This window comes from Eulemur rufifrons, chromosome 6, assembly GCF_041146395.1.
Source record: "Eulemur rufifrons isolate Redbay chromosome 6, OSU_ERuf_1, whole genome shotgun sequence".
NCBI classification, from domain to species: Eukaryota; Metazoa; Chordata; class Mammalia; order Primates; family Lemuridae; genus Eulemur; species Eulemur rufifrons.
This window is the reverse complement of record NC_090988.1, coordinates 69,121,742-69,137,760: the sequence shown is the minus strand read 5'-3', so window position 1 is coordinate 69,137,760 and position 16,019 is coordinate 69,121,742. Positions and strand designations below refer to the sequence as shown.

Below are 16,019 nucleotides of genomic sequence, written 5' to 3'. Positions count from 1 at the left end.
AAGAATGGGGCAACAGAGGACGAGGCAGAAATGGTGCGGTAAGGACCTGCTAGAGAACTCGGAATGACTGCCTGACGTTACTGCATCATAATGACAGTTGGTATCACTGAGAGCCGGCCAGGTCGCCAAGGACCTTACACACAGGAACTCCTGTAGCCCCTCCAATAACCCTATGAGGCGGGTACTACGATTACCTCTATTTTACAGATGGAGAAGCTGGTGACTGGCCTGAGACTGCACGGGGGTAAGCAGTGGGGTGGGCTGAGACTCGGGTGCCTGTCCCACCGTCTGTCATCCCACACCAGCATGTCCCAGATGCTAGCCTGGTTGCTCAGGGGCGACATTTCCTCCACCTCCTACAAGCAAACACATCCCCCAGGCCTCTCTTTTAAATCAAAATATGGCTTGTTAGCAGTAGAAAAAGCCCACCTTTTTAAGTTACTGGTTCTTTTAGTCCCTCATTACTGTGGATTCTCAGCCCCAGGCACCTAGGAGGAGGACAGGGCTCCTGTCCTTTGAGACTTGGAGCCCTCCCCCTACTCCCCAGTCCTGCAGCAAAGAGTTGGTGACCGTGCTCCGTATGAGGGGTCCCCACCAAGGGGAAAGTGAGTGGGGGCCAAGATCGTGCCTGGGAGCCTTCTCTAACTCACACCGAGGCTTGCAACAGAGGGGATCTGAGCGCTTCTCTCTCTCATTCTGCTCCTACATGGAAACCACCTGGGGAACGTGTGGAGGGTACGGATTCCCAGCCCCGCACAACCTACTGAAAGATCATCTAGGAATGCGGTCTAGGAATTGGCATCTTCAGGAACATCAGGTGATCCTTTAGACGAAGGAGCCATTTCCAGCCCACCTTTGGTCCCCTGGCCCCTTTCCATGGGCCAGAGTGAATCATCCATCCATTCTCACTGCATGAAAGAATGAACAGATCTAAGAAGACACTTTCCAACCCTTGGCTGGGCCTAGGTCAGACTCCATCTGAACATGTCTCCATCGTAAAGCAGGAGCCAACCTCTTTGCTGCTACCATCTGAGTGGTCGTGGGCACGTGACCAATCTGCACAAGACTCTGTTTCCTCTTCTGCAAAATAGGGATAGTGACAACTACTCCCTTAAAGGTGTTGCAGTGAGAAGGCCAGTTTGCTGGTCACAAGGCAAGCAGTCTGCAAATGTCAGCTGTTGTTATTGTTATTTTTGTTATTGGTGTTATTGCTGTTGTTCCACAAAAGAAGATTGGTTTTATTTTGGAAAATCAATAACACCTTGTAAGCACATGATAAATTACTGGTCAATTGAAATGAAGGTATCTGCAATGATCTTAAAGAACTCCTAGCACTGAGCATCATAACTGAACTAGATCGACTTAACCATAGGTGGGACTTGGCTGGCAGGATCTGAGTGAAGCCCTCCCTCCTTACCTGGCGTTCTATAACCACCAAAGCAGATGCTAGGAAATGCTGCTTTGTCTTCAGGCTGGTGGTAGCATCAAATGCTCAAAGGGCCAAAACATGCAGCAGGCTCAGAACGAACTCCTCACCTTGCTGGACTTATGGTCCACGTTAAAAGTGGCGATGACCCCATCTGTCAACTCCCGTCCCTCTCGAAGCACCATGTACTCTGACAGTCGGTTTGCCAGGTAGGTTTTCCCGGTGCCGCTGGGGCCGGAGAGGATGATCCGCCGGTGCTCCACCAGCAGGGAGACGTAGCGCTGCAGGATGGGCTTGGGGATCAAGGACTCGAACACCAGCGAGTCCAGGCTGTTCTCCGCGAGCCCTGCATTTGAGAGACACAGGAAGTGTTTGAAGCTCTGTAGAAGAGGCAGCTCTCTGTGCTCGCCTCACTGGGACTGCCAAGACCTGGGGTTACCCCTTCCCTCGGCAGCTTGCTCACTTGAGGTCGCTGCCCACCCAGGGACACTGGGGGCTGAGAGCAAACTGTCACTGATCCAGGAAGTCACCTCCCTATTCATAAGCACCGTGTGCGTCTGGCTCCTGTCTTGGGTGACTTTCCTAGATTTAGACTCACCCTGACTATTTGGGCTCTCAGTCCTCATCTGTCCTTTGCAGAATTCAAAAGGCCCTGGGCTCTGCTTGCCTGTCCGGATTCACTACGGTATCTGCCCAAACCAAAACTGAGTCTTGTCGACCGTGTCTGCCATAACCCGGGGGTTGCCTCTTCTTCCCCCTGTCCTCTCCCGCATGCCAGGCGCCACTGCCATCCACACTAAGGTGCACCACGAAGGCAACAGCACTTTTATCTTTGAAATAAGAAAGACCCCAAGGGGGGACCATTTGATTCTGGACCTAGGCTAAGATGCTACATACCGGACCCTTGATCCTCAACAAGTAGAAACTTATCTTTCCCCTTTCCTACTTGAAACTTTGTTAAATCAGAGTTATTGGTTTTACAAGAGCTAATTTCTTGATACCATCTCCAGGAGAAGATCCATCCGAGGTTAGCTGTCCAGAACCTAAGGTGATTCTGTTTAAAAACTACCCTTAAGAAAATCAGCATAAGTAAAAAATAAACCGAAGGGGGTTTATTGTTTTATAATAGCATCTTCCTTCCACATAATCATTCACTGCAAGTAGATCCCCCTGAAATGCATTTATATGCTTGTGTCTGATCTTCTCCCAACCAACAGTAACCCCTAAATGCAGTGACTGTTCTAGAATGACCATGATGAAGGTCCCCAAATGTCTCATCTACTAAGATTTTCTAGCTACTGATCTCAGTAGGGCCTATGCTGGCTCAAACCTTGATGCAAAGTATGGAGCATGAGGTCCTTAGTCTAAACTTAGTAACAACCACAATAATAAACTCATGAAAAAACCTCTAAAACACCTCTCTCTGCATACATGCTGCTGTTTCAGTCTTTTGCCATAAAACCCCCAGGGAGTGACTATTTTGCTGACAAACTGACTTCAGAACACGCAGTCACACCCCCCCTTCCCCTGGTACTACTGAAGTGAATCACTGCAGCTCATGAAATGCTTTCAGCGCGAATCCTTGAGTGGTTTTTAGTGCCTTGAAGATGTAAGTTTTAAGCACCACAGGAAGAGAGAAGAGCCAGGTATCACTGAAAAGCAAACCCGCGCTGATCCCAGGAGATGCGAACACCTGATGTGCTGACAACAGCAACGGATCAGGCTCTGCAGGGGGGACATGTTCCCCCGGTGGCAGATCATCTTGTTACTGTTTCTACAGAGGTTTGGTTTGGTCCCAGCAAGAGGACATTCCTTTGACCCCCTCGGTGCTTTGTAATGCTCACCTGTAAAATGAGCAAGTGGCAGCACGGGGGAAATGCAATTTGAGCGCAGGATGTAAAAGGCTTTCCTTAAAGGGCTCTTGTCATGGACCGTTGTTCCAGTGTGCCTGACAGCCCTTTCTGCTTCCCTGTAGAGTGTAACTCTTCTTTCTCCTGGGAGCTCATTCCAGGGGGTTCAAGTGAAGCTGATCCAGCCCCTTCACCCACCCAGAAGGGCAGGATTGTGACCAGGCTTGGCCAAATTCTCCCTCTGGTCATGATGACAGACTCAGTGAAGGGCATTTGGCTCATGGTGGGCCAGAGTCACCCCTAATAATTTTCTGTTACATTTTTCCAGAAGTTAGATGAATGAATCGGGGCTACCAGGGGCCATTTCATCAACCACGTGCACAAAGCTCAAATAAGCACAGCTGTGAGGGGCAAAGCTGAGGCAGGCCTGGTCCCAGTGGCACTGTCTGAGCACCTGGATCCAGCTGTGCTTGAACTGCACTCCTGGATTGCCCGGGTACACGAGCCCGTCAGTTTCCTTTTTGCTACAGCTACTTTTGAGTTGGTTTCTGTCACTTGCAGTCCAAGGGCACAACTGTGGAATTTCACTTGCCAGCAGGAGAAGGCTGTGCGAGGCTTGAGTGACACATGCCATCTGCCACCTGCAGAGCGAGATCTTAATTCCTGCTGACGGAAAATGCTGGGGGGCTTGCGGAAACCCTACCAACCAGGAAATAAAACTCGCATCGGATAGCTGGAAAGTTGCGCTGTCAAAACCGCAGTCAAGATTTGTGCCTTTCGCGGACGTTAATAACAGGACAACACTAAGAATGAGCCCAGCACATACAGTGTTTATAAAAGTCTATTACTCAGGTGGTTCATAATGTACAGGAAATGATGCGGTTTTGTAGTCGAATAAATTTGGAACAGATTGGACTAAACAGCCTTTTTAACAGCAGGAGTTAGGACACTATAAGATAAAGCCTTTAATGTACCAGTGTACTCCTGTCCCCCTGACCCCCAAACCCGAACGGGGATAATGATGTAGTTTCTCAGACTTATTTGGCCAGGAACCTTTTTTTTTTCCACAGAGAACTCTGTGAACCTAGAGTTCCAAGGAACACACTTTGGCCTGGGGCTTCTGATCTCCGGGTAATGAGGCAATCGGAAGCTCTGGCAGCACCGTGCGTGGGCTAGAGCTGCAGCAGTTTCATCAGGCTGCTCACGGCGACTCCTCTGTAGCCGACAGTCAGTCGTGGTTTCCCATCTTTACAACGGGCCCACGTCCAAGGCTGGCTGGCAAGAGGAATTCGTCGGTATTGGGACAGCTCCATTTCAACAGGGTTATTAAGATTTCACCATCTCAGAATCATAAGGCTAATGGGACCTTTTGTTATCTAATTGTAGCAATAAACTAAAACTATTTGTTTCCGAAGGTGGTTGAAAAAGCAAAAGACTGTTCAACTTGCTTAGGTAAGAGTAATTGTGGTAGCAGGGGGAAAAAAAAAAAAAAGCAACCCACATACATATGCACAAACAAAACTGTGGCCACAATGGACCGTGCCAAGTCACAAAACAAAAACAGCAATTCCTGAAAGCTCGAGTCTCTCCAACCAGCCAAATTACCTTTGACGGCCACGGAGATGGTTGTGTTCTCTCCAACCAGGTAGCCACAGGGGAGCAGCTCGGGGGTCTCGGAGGCGTTGCTGCGCCTGATTTCCCCGATGCTGTAGCCGAGAACGCTGTCTGAATTCAGCCCTAGCTGACTCACTGGGTCAACGTGAATAATGTATTCCTGGAAAAAATAAAAATAAAGACCCTATCAAAGATGTGGCTAAAATCTGCCCATGACTCATGTTTTCATGGGGTGATTTAAGACCGTCTTCTCTTCTTTCTCAGATGATGTCTGAGTTGAAATCGAGCCGTGGGATGAGGGGGAGAAGAGCTGACTTTCCACAGGGATAATGCCCTAGTATCGCAGGCCTCTTAAAATACAGATTTATTCGGTTTAGGAAGGGGCGAAAAAATAAACCCCTAACCAGATTGTGGACATTTAGTCTACATGAACCAAGCATGGAAAAGCTAGGCTGCTTTCCCCAAGTTGAGCTGAAGTCTCCGAGGCACTGGGGCCTGTGAATGGTGTGGAAAATTCAGGAAAAAGTGATTCTGACAGGAAATCTCTCTACCATCCTCTTCTTTTGGCTCAAAGATCATACCGATGAGAAAGAGAACAAAATACAGGCCTGCCAGAAAAACATCAGCTCTAGATTTTAAAGACGGAAAATGTTTGTTTAATTTGGAAAGTGTTCCATCTTAGGTGAGTGGCTAGAAGGTTTTAGGCCAGTGAACATCATGCTAAGGTCCATGGGTTATGTACGAGGTGGCCACACCATGACTTAGGTGTAATCCCGGTAAGGGGCCTTGAATGGTCTCATTTCCTCAATTACTGGGTCATCCTGGCAGCTCTTTTCAGCCCAAACTGCCATCACTCTAATCTAAGGATGGGCCCACTGGCCACCAGCAGACATAAGCTTTGGCCTGGGTAGAAGTGGTCTGTCCTGAACCATTCATATTTCTTGCCTGGCCACATTGCTACAGACTGACGTTCTAAGATGGGGAACAGTCTTTGGTCAAATAAGAGAACTTTGTCTGTATGAAGCCAGCTGGATCTACATGCTTAGAAAGAAGACAATGGAGTACTAGTTAAGTCAGGTTTTGAAGTTAGACCAACGTGGTCTAGTTCTAGATCCATGACCTTGGACAAGTACCCCAACCCGAGCCTCACTTTCCTCACCTTTACGTGAGAAAATACAGGCTTAGAATGGTCTCTGGCACAAAAGAATGTGGGCTATTACTACACGGGGGATATAATTAATGAACACTATGGTTGTTGACTTCAGGACAATAGAAAACATGTGCCAAAAGCTTCTTTCAAATTACCTCGTGTTGCAAGGTTCACCTTCTTGGTACTCTTTAGTTATTTTTCCTGTGGCAAACACTCAATCTAATGATGTGGTTAGAAAGAATAGAGAAGTAAGTGTGCCAACATCCTTGACACTGGCCATTGATCAGACATTAATGTCACTTGTAGCCCAAATCGGAGACTGTGGGGTTGGCACAGGATGCTGGGCAAGTCAGATCAAATCCCCCCAAAATGCAGGAGAGAAATCTGATGGCCAAGCCCCAGCCACAGATCACGTACTCCAAAGCCTATTTAAATAAGACACAACTCTGAGGTGAAAAGAGATCTGGACCCTTAGTAATTCACCATGTGAGGATCAAATAATTGCTCCAGTGACTCTCACTCGCGGGCCAACCACTGCGAAGGGCAGGTGGAAAGAGCTTGGCCAACCACCAGTCTGTACTTACCATCATCGTTCCATTCCCTTGCGGGCCAGGGAACAAGTTTCAGCAACATAAGGATGTCGAGGAGGGGACAGGCCTGAGAGATGGCCGGGCTCAGTACACAGCCTCGCCCCCCTCCCCAGCCCCCACGTCAGCTGTACTGCCGTGGCTGCCATCTTGAGACACTTACTTTGAATAGCCGTCTAACCACCCCATCGAGCACATCCCACTTCGTCTTGCCACTAACTCCAATGCAGCCAATGAGAAAGACGTGTGGTCTGGAATCCTAAGGGTAAGGAAACGTGTGCAGGTGAAAAACAGGTGGATCTCATCCGACACAGTTCAGCAGAGGACTTAGATTGCCTTAGAACTCCGCCAATGGTTTGAGAGGGGAACAAAAGTCCTATTTGTCTCAACATCAGATATAACTTAGGTGGAACGTAACAGTCTTAAAACCCTTCCCTGCATTACTGCTAAAACAGCAATCCATGGATCAGGAAGAAAGGATCTCTCTGGTATCTGGAAACTTCTGCTAAGTGTGTACCTTGTACACTGCATGGATCACACATCCCTTGCCTGGAATACTCTCCCCACTCCTGTCTGCCATCTCTACCTTTTCAAATCTTGGTATGAACTCACCTCTTCCAGGAAGCCTCCAGTGATTAACCCCACCAGGCTCAGAGCTTACACTGCTACAAAGGTTCTATTTACAACTTACATATTCTGTACTTATTTATGTTTAGTTTTAAGCATTTCTCTCTTATTCGTATATCAAGTTTATATCCTTGCTAGATCTTAAAACTTCTTCAGGACAGAATATGTTTCTATTTTTTTTCTTTCTTGTTTTTAAATAACATGTATTGCTTTTCTTCTAATTAAAAGTTAACACAGGTTTAACTCAGAAAACTAGTAAAACTCCAGGGAGATCACCCTCCAAATAATCTTCTTCTACTTTTTTTTTTACATCTCTGCCCACAGGGCTCTGCATAATGGCAGCTAACTTATCACACTGATTAAAGAAATGCTGCTAGAACGTTCCATTCTATTGCATTTTAAGATATCTGAAAGGCTCATAGGAATGTAGAGTTAGGGAGGCAGCGGCATTTGGCAGTTAAGCAAAATCAGCAGAGAAAAGAGCACCAGCCTTGCAGTGACATGATCTGACCCCACCACTTGCCTTGTGGCCTCAAGTAAGTGATGCTTGTCTTGGGTTTCTCAATTGTAAAGTGGAAATAACCACCCCTGGTCGACCAACCTTGTCTGGATGCCATAGTGATCTAGAATGCTACAATCTCTGACTTGTAAACTTTTGTAAAATGTAAGCTCTATCTGTTCGTATTGATGATCGCTAGAATAAACTGTATCCTGTGCATTTACTATAAGAATGCTATAAGAATAAATCCCCTCCCCGATAGTAAATCACTCTATTAGCTACATTTTTTAAATGGAGCTATTTATTGTATCTTCCTGGGACAGATGATGCTAAAACCCCCTGGACGCTCCAAAATTCTGGGCTTATCCCCTTCGGTGAAGCTAGCAAGCCAGCCACAAAGTGGAATCCCCTGGCAAAAAAAAGCCTCTGGCTACAGACGCTTCGTTCTGGTGGGCACTGCAGCATCCCTAGCTGTCTGGAACTACAGTAGCATATTGGCTAGAAATGCTGAGAAATAGCAAAGAAAAAACTCAAGGGAACTTGAAATGCTGACTCATGAAACCTTTTCTCATTTATTCGAGAGATGGCCATTCAGGGCATCACTGGGTTAATCGTGGACTAAAATTCAACTTTCAGTGTCAGCCCCTACCCTCACCTCAAAGCTGTCTCTAGCAGTGGCGTAGACTCCAGAAGTTCCTAGACTCTGGAGGAAAAAAGACCCTGTACTCAGAAAATGCAGGTCCCCCAGCTTCGGTGAGTCAGGCCCGCTGCCAGCCACCTGAGTGCTCCTGGGACTTGGATGTCTCCGTCTTTCAGTGTCTGCCCTGCCAGCTGCCTCTGAAGACCTGTGAGACTGGTGCTCTCGGTCAGCTGAATCCAGCCAGCTTATTTCTGTGCCTTGGACCCTAAATGTGCACGGCTGCCTTTGAAGTGCTTTGGGAATACATTAAGTTCAGAAAAGCCCTTTCTGATGGATGTTAGTGTTTGGTTAATTATAGGAAAGTGCAGTTGTGGGACCATTTTTAGTACTTTTTATTAGACTTTCAAACATGAGAGAAAGGGAAATGCCGTTCAGTCAGTTTAATTGTGTCAAATGCGGCTGGGGATTATGGTTAGTCAAGAGAAGCGTCAGTAGTATTTCCAGATCGCCTCAGGCTCCGAGGCGATCGGGGTATTACGATTGAATCGCTAAGCTAGGTAGTTCTACCTGGGCAAGGGACAGGCAGAGCAGGGAAAGGGATCCAACTAACCTCCTTCCACTTCATTTCCTCCTGAAAGCTGACAACTATCTTAACATGCCTGCCTCCTTCCTTCCGAGCCGAGCATTCACCAGTGTCATCCAGCAACATGTCTGCGAATGGAAAACATCAACAGCCTTAGGCACATGGGGACGGCAAAGCTGGCTTCCTGACACCCCCGCTGCTTGTTGGCACAGCAGCGGGACAAAGCAGGTGTCGGGGTGCGGGGGAAGTGGGGTGGGGGTTGGGGGAGGGGGCACAATGGAGAACGCAGTCACAGAAACCAACGGTGGACCAACCAAGGAACCAGCAGGCTGACGATGCACCTTGCCGAATGGAAGTGCGAGGGAGAGACTCAACCAAAACGATAGCAATAGCAGCATCATGGAGAAAAAATAAAAGCGTCAGCCTCAGTATGCTTACAAAGAAAACCTAGATCGTGTTCACTGATGACTGCACCAGCCTGGGATCCATCCTGAAGGCAGGAAGACCATAGACCAAGCCATTGCCCCAACTGGGACCTGCTGCTATGGGGTTTGTACGCAGCATTCAGCTTGCAGGTCAGCGTCTTAAAATGGATCAAACAGAACTCAGCATGGTGGGTGAGGGGACCCAAGCTCAGGGCTTGGAGAACTTGGGGTGCTGGAGCAAAGCATGAGAGCGGTCTAACGGCTGGGCTCATGTTGGTAGCAGACACACACCCAAACACACACACCCCAAGTGCACACACGCCTGTTGCCTCTCCTCCGTTTGATCTGTTAGCTACTTATCTTGGGGCTCTTGCTTGGAGACCAGAGTGCCAGGTGCAGGTCTGGTCCTGCCCCCAAGCCCTATGAGCTACTCACCCAGGCTGGTTGACTCAGTGAGGTTCAGGCTGTGCTGGGAGAGGCCCATGGACTGCCTTGGGGAGGCAGAGATAGACACCTGGGAGGGGGCCCGGCTGCAGCCACTGCCTTGAGACTCCGACTTCAGCCGGTCATTCTCAGCTTTCAGCTTCTCTATTTCACTCTGCAAAGAGTAAGGGAGAAGCTCACTCAGTAGGTGGATTTAATGCGAATAAGCCTTTTCCGGAGGAAGGATCTGAATGTTTTCTGCAGGAACCAGGTAGTACATCACAAGCAAGGCAAGTAACACCATCAGAGAGATTCAGCAGTGTTTGCTGCCTCTGCTGTATACACAAGACACGTCTGGCAGGGGAGGGTGCTTCCTTTCGGAGAACCCGCCTTTGAAAAGACCTCTGACATGTTTCCTTGACTCTGCTGCTTGAGTGTTAAGTGGCAAAGCGTGTAAAGGATCTAAGAGGTTTGTGAAACTCTGGCTTTGATAGGCTTCTTTACTGCAGGACTTCTCAGAACCTTTAATGAGCTGCTCCTGCTGCGAATCTGAGAGAGGCACACAGAGTGCAACATTTCCCAGATGGATTTGACCAAGGGCCTCTCCTTTCACAGAGCCTCTTATGGAACGAGTGACTCAGGGAACCTCCTCTGGGAAACACCGCTTTCCAGTGATGTCCCATTTAGCATATCCCACAGGAGTCTTTCAGTCTATAGATATTTATGAAGAGCCTACTATGTGCAAGGCATTGGTGCTATGTCCAGAAAAACGGATGCAAAAAATAGCACCCCAAATATCCTCACTCCATGGCAGAGGGTGAGAGGGCTGTAAGAACAAATCTATGGGAATACTAAGATGAGGGCACCAACTCTTGCCGCTGCAAGACTTGGAAAGGCTTTGCAGAGGAAGACGCACCAGGCTGAGTGTTGGGGGAAGGGTCCAATTGGATGTGCAGAGGTATGTTCCCAGTGGAGGGAACGGTATGAAACAGACATTCCCAGGGCATGCAAAGGGAGCCGTCAGCGGCTCCGTCTGGCTGCTGAGTCAGAAGACGGAGTTGGGGAGGGTGGTGTGGATTAAGGAGTGACAAGGACCCCCTGAAAGGCCTTGAAGGCCAGGTGAAGGAGCTCACACTGCATGCCACAGGCAGCCGGGGAGTCTCTCGAAGTCTTATGCAAGAGAGAGAACAGTTACCCTCATTCTTTCAAAAGACTGGTCTTTGAGCAACGTGTGGGAGGGACGGAGCAGAGAGAAGCTGGGAAAGCAGAGGGCTGCCACCAGATTCTGATGTTGCCCTTGGGCTTGGCAGAGAGCAGCCTCCTGGAGCTCCTTCCTAGACAGCCTTGGGCTCAGCCCATGCTCCTGGGTGCTCACCTGCATCCTGTTCATGGCCTCCCGGAGCTGGTCGAGCTGGTGGGCAGAGCTGAGGGCTTCTAGGCGGATGTCTGTCAGCTTCATCTCCTTGTCTCTCAGCTCATTTCGGAGCTGCATGACTGTCTCGGCTTCGCTGTCCATGCACTCCGAGATCCTGGGGAAAGAGAAATGTCACCTACCACTGGGCCACGTCAATCACCAGGTTTGTTCAGCAGTAACTATATATAACCAGCTGCCTGGTGCTTCCTGGAGGTGCCCAAAGCACCTGAAATTCACAGATTTTATTGCTTCTCTACACTTTCTTTGCAGAGCTCTGACAGTCAGAATGGCTTTGGTGTGCCTTTCAGCAAAATTCCAATAACTTAGGGGTAAGCAGGAGATGGCAAAAGAGAGTAGTGACCTTCGGGGTTTGATCCCCACCCCCTGCCCTGTGTGTACACAGCTGGGACTTGTGATGACACCACGTGGCCTTTGATTTCCAACCCCACTCAGAGAAGCAAGGTCAACTGTGTTTTAAAGATTAGAAACTCCAAGGTTAGACAGCTGAGGGGTGATTTTTATTTGCTAAAATGTGGAAGAAGTCTAAAGATATGGGTGGAAGGAATTTGTCTGATCACATTCTAGAAACTCACTCCCCTACAAGTGTCTAGAGAGCAAGCTTCTTTAGTTCCCCATCCCCCACACCGCTTCATACGCTCATGGCAAGGAGAGAAACACCTTCAGGGAGGTAGAGACCAGAGAGGATGATGTGGCGTAAAAGCCAAGGTTATATCTGAACACTCTGCAATGGCTTGGCTAATGTCTTCCTTTCTCAGCTGTGCACCAGATCCAGGTGGCTGTGGGACCCTGTTGAGTTCCTCTTTCTTAAGAGGTGGTCTTTCTAGCTGTGCTCTACTTGACTACTTAGGTTTGCTCTTCAAACACCCCGCAGTCAGCACAAAATGGATGACCACAAAAGTCACAATGAATCGAAATGTTGAAAAAGATAGTTCTCTTTAAAAAAAAAAAAAAAAGGCTCTGTGAATTTCAAAGGTCACAGGATCTGGGGTATTGGGTGAATCAGAATAGAAAGCTTTGACATTCCTTGGACTGAAGACAGGAAAAAAAAAAATAACCCAAAAAACCAACCGCCCTCCACCCCAAGTTCATAAAGTTACAAAGCTGAAGCTGATTATGTCTGAAAGCGATGATGAGCATGTGATCTCGGCAGAAGTAAACGATCACGCAAGCCTGCTCTCCAAGACCCAAGTGCTGGATTTGGGGCCAAAAAAACCTGACCTGTAAAAACGGTTGAGGGTGTGGAAATTTTAATTGCCAAAGGAAAACGACTTATAACATTGCTAAAAGAGATGCAATTGTATTTCAGGGGCAGAAAGAACTAGAAGAAAAACACTTGAACAGCCAAATCTTTCTGTTGCTATTTTCCTGACCTGCACTTGAACTGTTTTGATTTGAGAGATACAAAGAAAATAAAAGTTGTCAGCAATCAAGGCAGCTTCTCAGCCTCAAAATCTTGAAAAATCCAAGGAACTCCTGAACATGTAATTATTCCCATTTCACACCCAGGAGAAATGGAGGCCAAGAGATTTAGGATGAAAGGGGCCAGAGAGACAGAAATGTCTTTAGAATTCAGATCATCCTTTCCTTCCCAGGTCTCTGTGCTCTGAAGAGCCTGTGGTTTGTAAGGTTTAACTCTAGAGCACGTTTTTCTTTGTTTGGGATGTGTGCAGGAGGAGCTTGCAAAAACTGGTTCTTTCTTGAGAGGACTATGGTTTCCTGGTTTAAATGGAGTGTAAAGTCTGAACAAAATTCCACCGTGACACTCCGGTCTTAGCCAAACCATGCCCTGCACGGATCCTGAAGGCTCCGACTCACCGCAGAGAAAACAGTCTGTTCTGGTTCACGCTGCCTCAGACTGGTCCACTTTGCTCAAATCTCTTTCACGTGGTCTGTACCTTTTCCCCAGAAAGCTCTCTCAGCAAGAGGGACAATATTTCCTTGGCACCCACTTTGTGGGATGTGTCACATGGGTTGCTTTGCAGAGCCTGGCCAAACAATGACTTTACAAAGGGAAGCAAACTAAAATGAAGAAAGTCTGTGTTGGAAATACAAGGTCCACCTGTGCTCCTCCAAAATCAGCCAGCTCTTAGAAACACACAATAGTGAGGCCACGTGAGAGGGATATCCTACAACATAAAGTGATGTTGAAAATAAACTCTTTTGCAACAGCCTCAACTAAGTTTTAGTGCCTCATCCTACTGCTCAAGACAGAGCCTTCTCTCTTGGTTCCCGCCCTGAGTAGACTCATGCTGTCACTGATGATTTTATTGAACTTAACAGGTAAGTGACCATCTGCTTGGCTACTAATTATATTGACCAGCGCATCATAGGTTACCAGCTAATGCTTACTGAACACATGAACAACTAGGCTAGGCATTTCATTCACTTCATACATTACTGACTCCACGAAGAGGTGCTGTAATTACCTCCATCTTTAAAATAAGGAGGCAGAGGCACAGAGCTGACATGCCCGAAGTCACACTATTTAAAAACGACAGAGGCAGGATCAAACCTGGTAGGTGTGCTTGGCTCCAGAGCCTGTGCTCTGGAACTACACCCAGTAGGCGCTCAGTACATGCCTGTCCACTTACTGAAGCAATGCGATGTATACTTTTCTCTACTCAGTCCCTAACCCATTCCTCCAGCCTCTTCCCGCTGTTTTGTCCAGATGCAGGGCTGGTGGCATGCCTAATTTTAAATGCCTCAAGTACGGGAAACGCCTTCCCACAACTACCATTCCTTTCGCCCACTGGCTGGGGAATTTTCTAAGCCCAACCCCTCTGGCCTTGGTTTCTTCTTTGAACTCCCTCTCACATCCAGATTTGCACATTCTTACAAACCTTTCAAGGTTAGAAATAAGCATATGCTCTTAGCCCACCCTTTGGAAAACTAGACCAAAAACAAACATCTCCAGTGTCCATGGATGCTGTGGAATGTAAGAAAAGGGTTGGGAGCCAAGAGTCTGCCCTGCCCCGTCCCTCCGGGGAGAGTGGCTTGGAAGCAGAGGTCCTGCCCAGTGAGCACATCACTACCACTCTCTCCTCGGCTCACTCAGCCACCCGCGCTCCTGGCCGGGCTCCTACTCCTGCCTCCAGCGGTTTCTTCTCTCTGCTCTTGGTTTCCTCTCACCGCCCTGGCTGGCTGCTCTACTCTCTCTTTGTGAACTTCAAATATCAGAATGCCCCAGAGCTCAGCCCTTGCACCTTTGGTCTCCTTCATCTCTACTCGGTCCCTCGGACAACTCCTCCAGCTACACAGCTTTCAATACCACCCATGAGCTCGTGTCTCCCAGATCTGTACCTCCCAGGACTCTGGGCCAGCATCTCCATATGGGTGCCTTCTGCGCATCCCAAACTTAATGTGGCCAAAGCAGAGCTGCTGACCCTGCCCTGCCCACATCTGGGTCTCCCGCCCATTGCAGGTGCTCGAATTGCGAGTCTAGGAATATCTGAAGATTACTCTTCTCTTTCCCTCACATTGCACATCCGATCCGTCACTGTGTACTGTCAACTTTCCTTCAAGAATATATCCTGATTCCATCCAGAACTCCACTGTCAGTCTCTCATTCATTCCACCAAATATTTGAGCGTCTGCAAAACCAACAGAGCACCCACCTCCATGCAGACCTGGGGTAGGGGACGGAGAACAAACAACCAGGACAATCTATACACCAGGTGTCACGTGGTAATATGTGCAGTGGCGAGGAATAAAGCAGGACGGGGGGCGATGGGGAGTGCTGGCTGGCGCTGGGCTGTGGCTTTATGCAAGGTGGATGGGCAACACCTTACTCATAAGGTCACACTGAGCAGAGACCTGAAGGAAATAAATATCCGAGGCAAGAGCAGACCAGGCTGAGGGCGTAGCCGGGGCAAAGGCCTCGAGGAGAGTGTGACTGGAGTGTCGAAGACTGGCAAATGGGCCGAGTGGCATTAGCCTCTACGTGATCTCCCTCCCTCCACTCTTCCTTCCCGACACTCCTTTCCGCTAATTCAGATTTTCCACATTCCTGCTCCAAACTCTCCGCCATCTACCCATGACACATGCAATCATATGCACATTGATTTCAAAGCATTACATGTTCTAGCTAGGCCCTGCCCGTGTCTGTGGCCTCCTTTCCCACCCTGGGGAAGCCCTGCTGGCCATCCCTCTCCTTCTCAGAAACAGGAAGCCCACCTCCACGTTAGGTTCCTTATGTTCTATCTCTCTTGGGTCAGGAAGGCTGCCCTGCTCATTGGGAGGCTAGAGTGGCAGAGGCCGCTATGTGGTCACCAAAGCCCATTTCCATCTTCACTTCTTCCCCTGCAGGTGGTACGGCCCTGAGTCCTGATCAGGGGACTGTGGGAAGAGGTGATGTGTGTGTCTCTTCCAGGCCTGGTCCATAAATCCCTCCTGCAGGATCCTCTGCCCTCTCTCCCCTCCCCCACCCACCGGCTGGTCCAGGTGCTGAGCAGAGGACTTGGGCCCTGTGGACAGCAGGAACCTCTGTGCCTACATCGCCATAGGGCAGACAGCCTGCTGACTAGCAATATATACATTGGGTTTGCAGTGAGCCAGAAATAAACAGTCATTGGCAAAGCCACTGAGCTTTGGGCTGAGTTTGTTACAGCAGCTAATGTTACTGACCAGAACTAACTCAGTGGTTCCTTCCGCCATGCAGATCTCAGCTGAAATGTCACCTTCTCAGAGGGGCCTTTTCTCACCACCCCGTCTAAGGTTGCTACCAAGCTACTCTGCATTCCAGCACTATTTTAATTCACAGC

The 16,019-nt window shown here is 48.5% G+C and overlaps 1 protein-coding gene across 5 annotated transcripts in view; it reads right to left on the bottom strand.

Annotated features, from left to right (window-relative positions):
- Window positions 1-16,019, bottom strand: part of NAV2 (neuron navigator 2) — a 691,715-nt gene that overhangs the window by 16,644 nt on the left and 659,052 nt on the right. For all 5 annotated transcript variants that reach the window (XM_069471196.1, XM_069471194.1, XM_069471195.1 and 2 more), the window contains 6 exons: window positions 11,200-11,353; window positions 9,837-9,999; window positions 9,004-9,104; window positions 6,791-6,886; window positions 4,882-5,050; window positions 1,537-1,772 (listed from right to left, as the gene is read on the bottom strand). In XM_069471196.1, coding sequence (XP_069327297.1) covers window positions 1,537-1,772; window positions 4,882-5,050; window positions 6,791-6,886; window positions 9,004-9,104; window positions 9,837-9,999; window positions 11,200-11,353 — 919 coding nt within the window. The remainder of the gene's footprint in view (window positions 1-1,536; window positions 1,773-4,881; window positions 5,051-6,790; window positions 6,887-9,003; window positions 9,105-9,836; window positions 10,000-11,199; window positions 11,354-16,019) is intronic.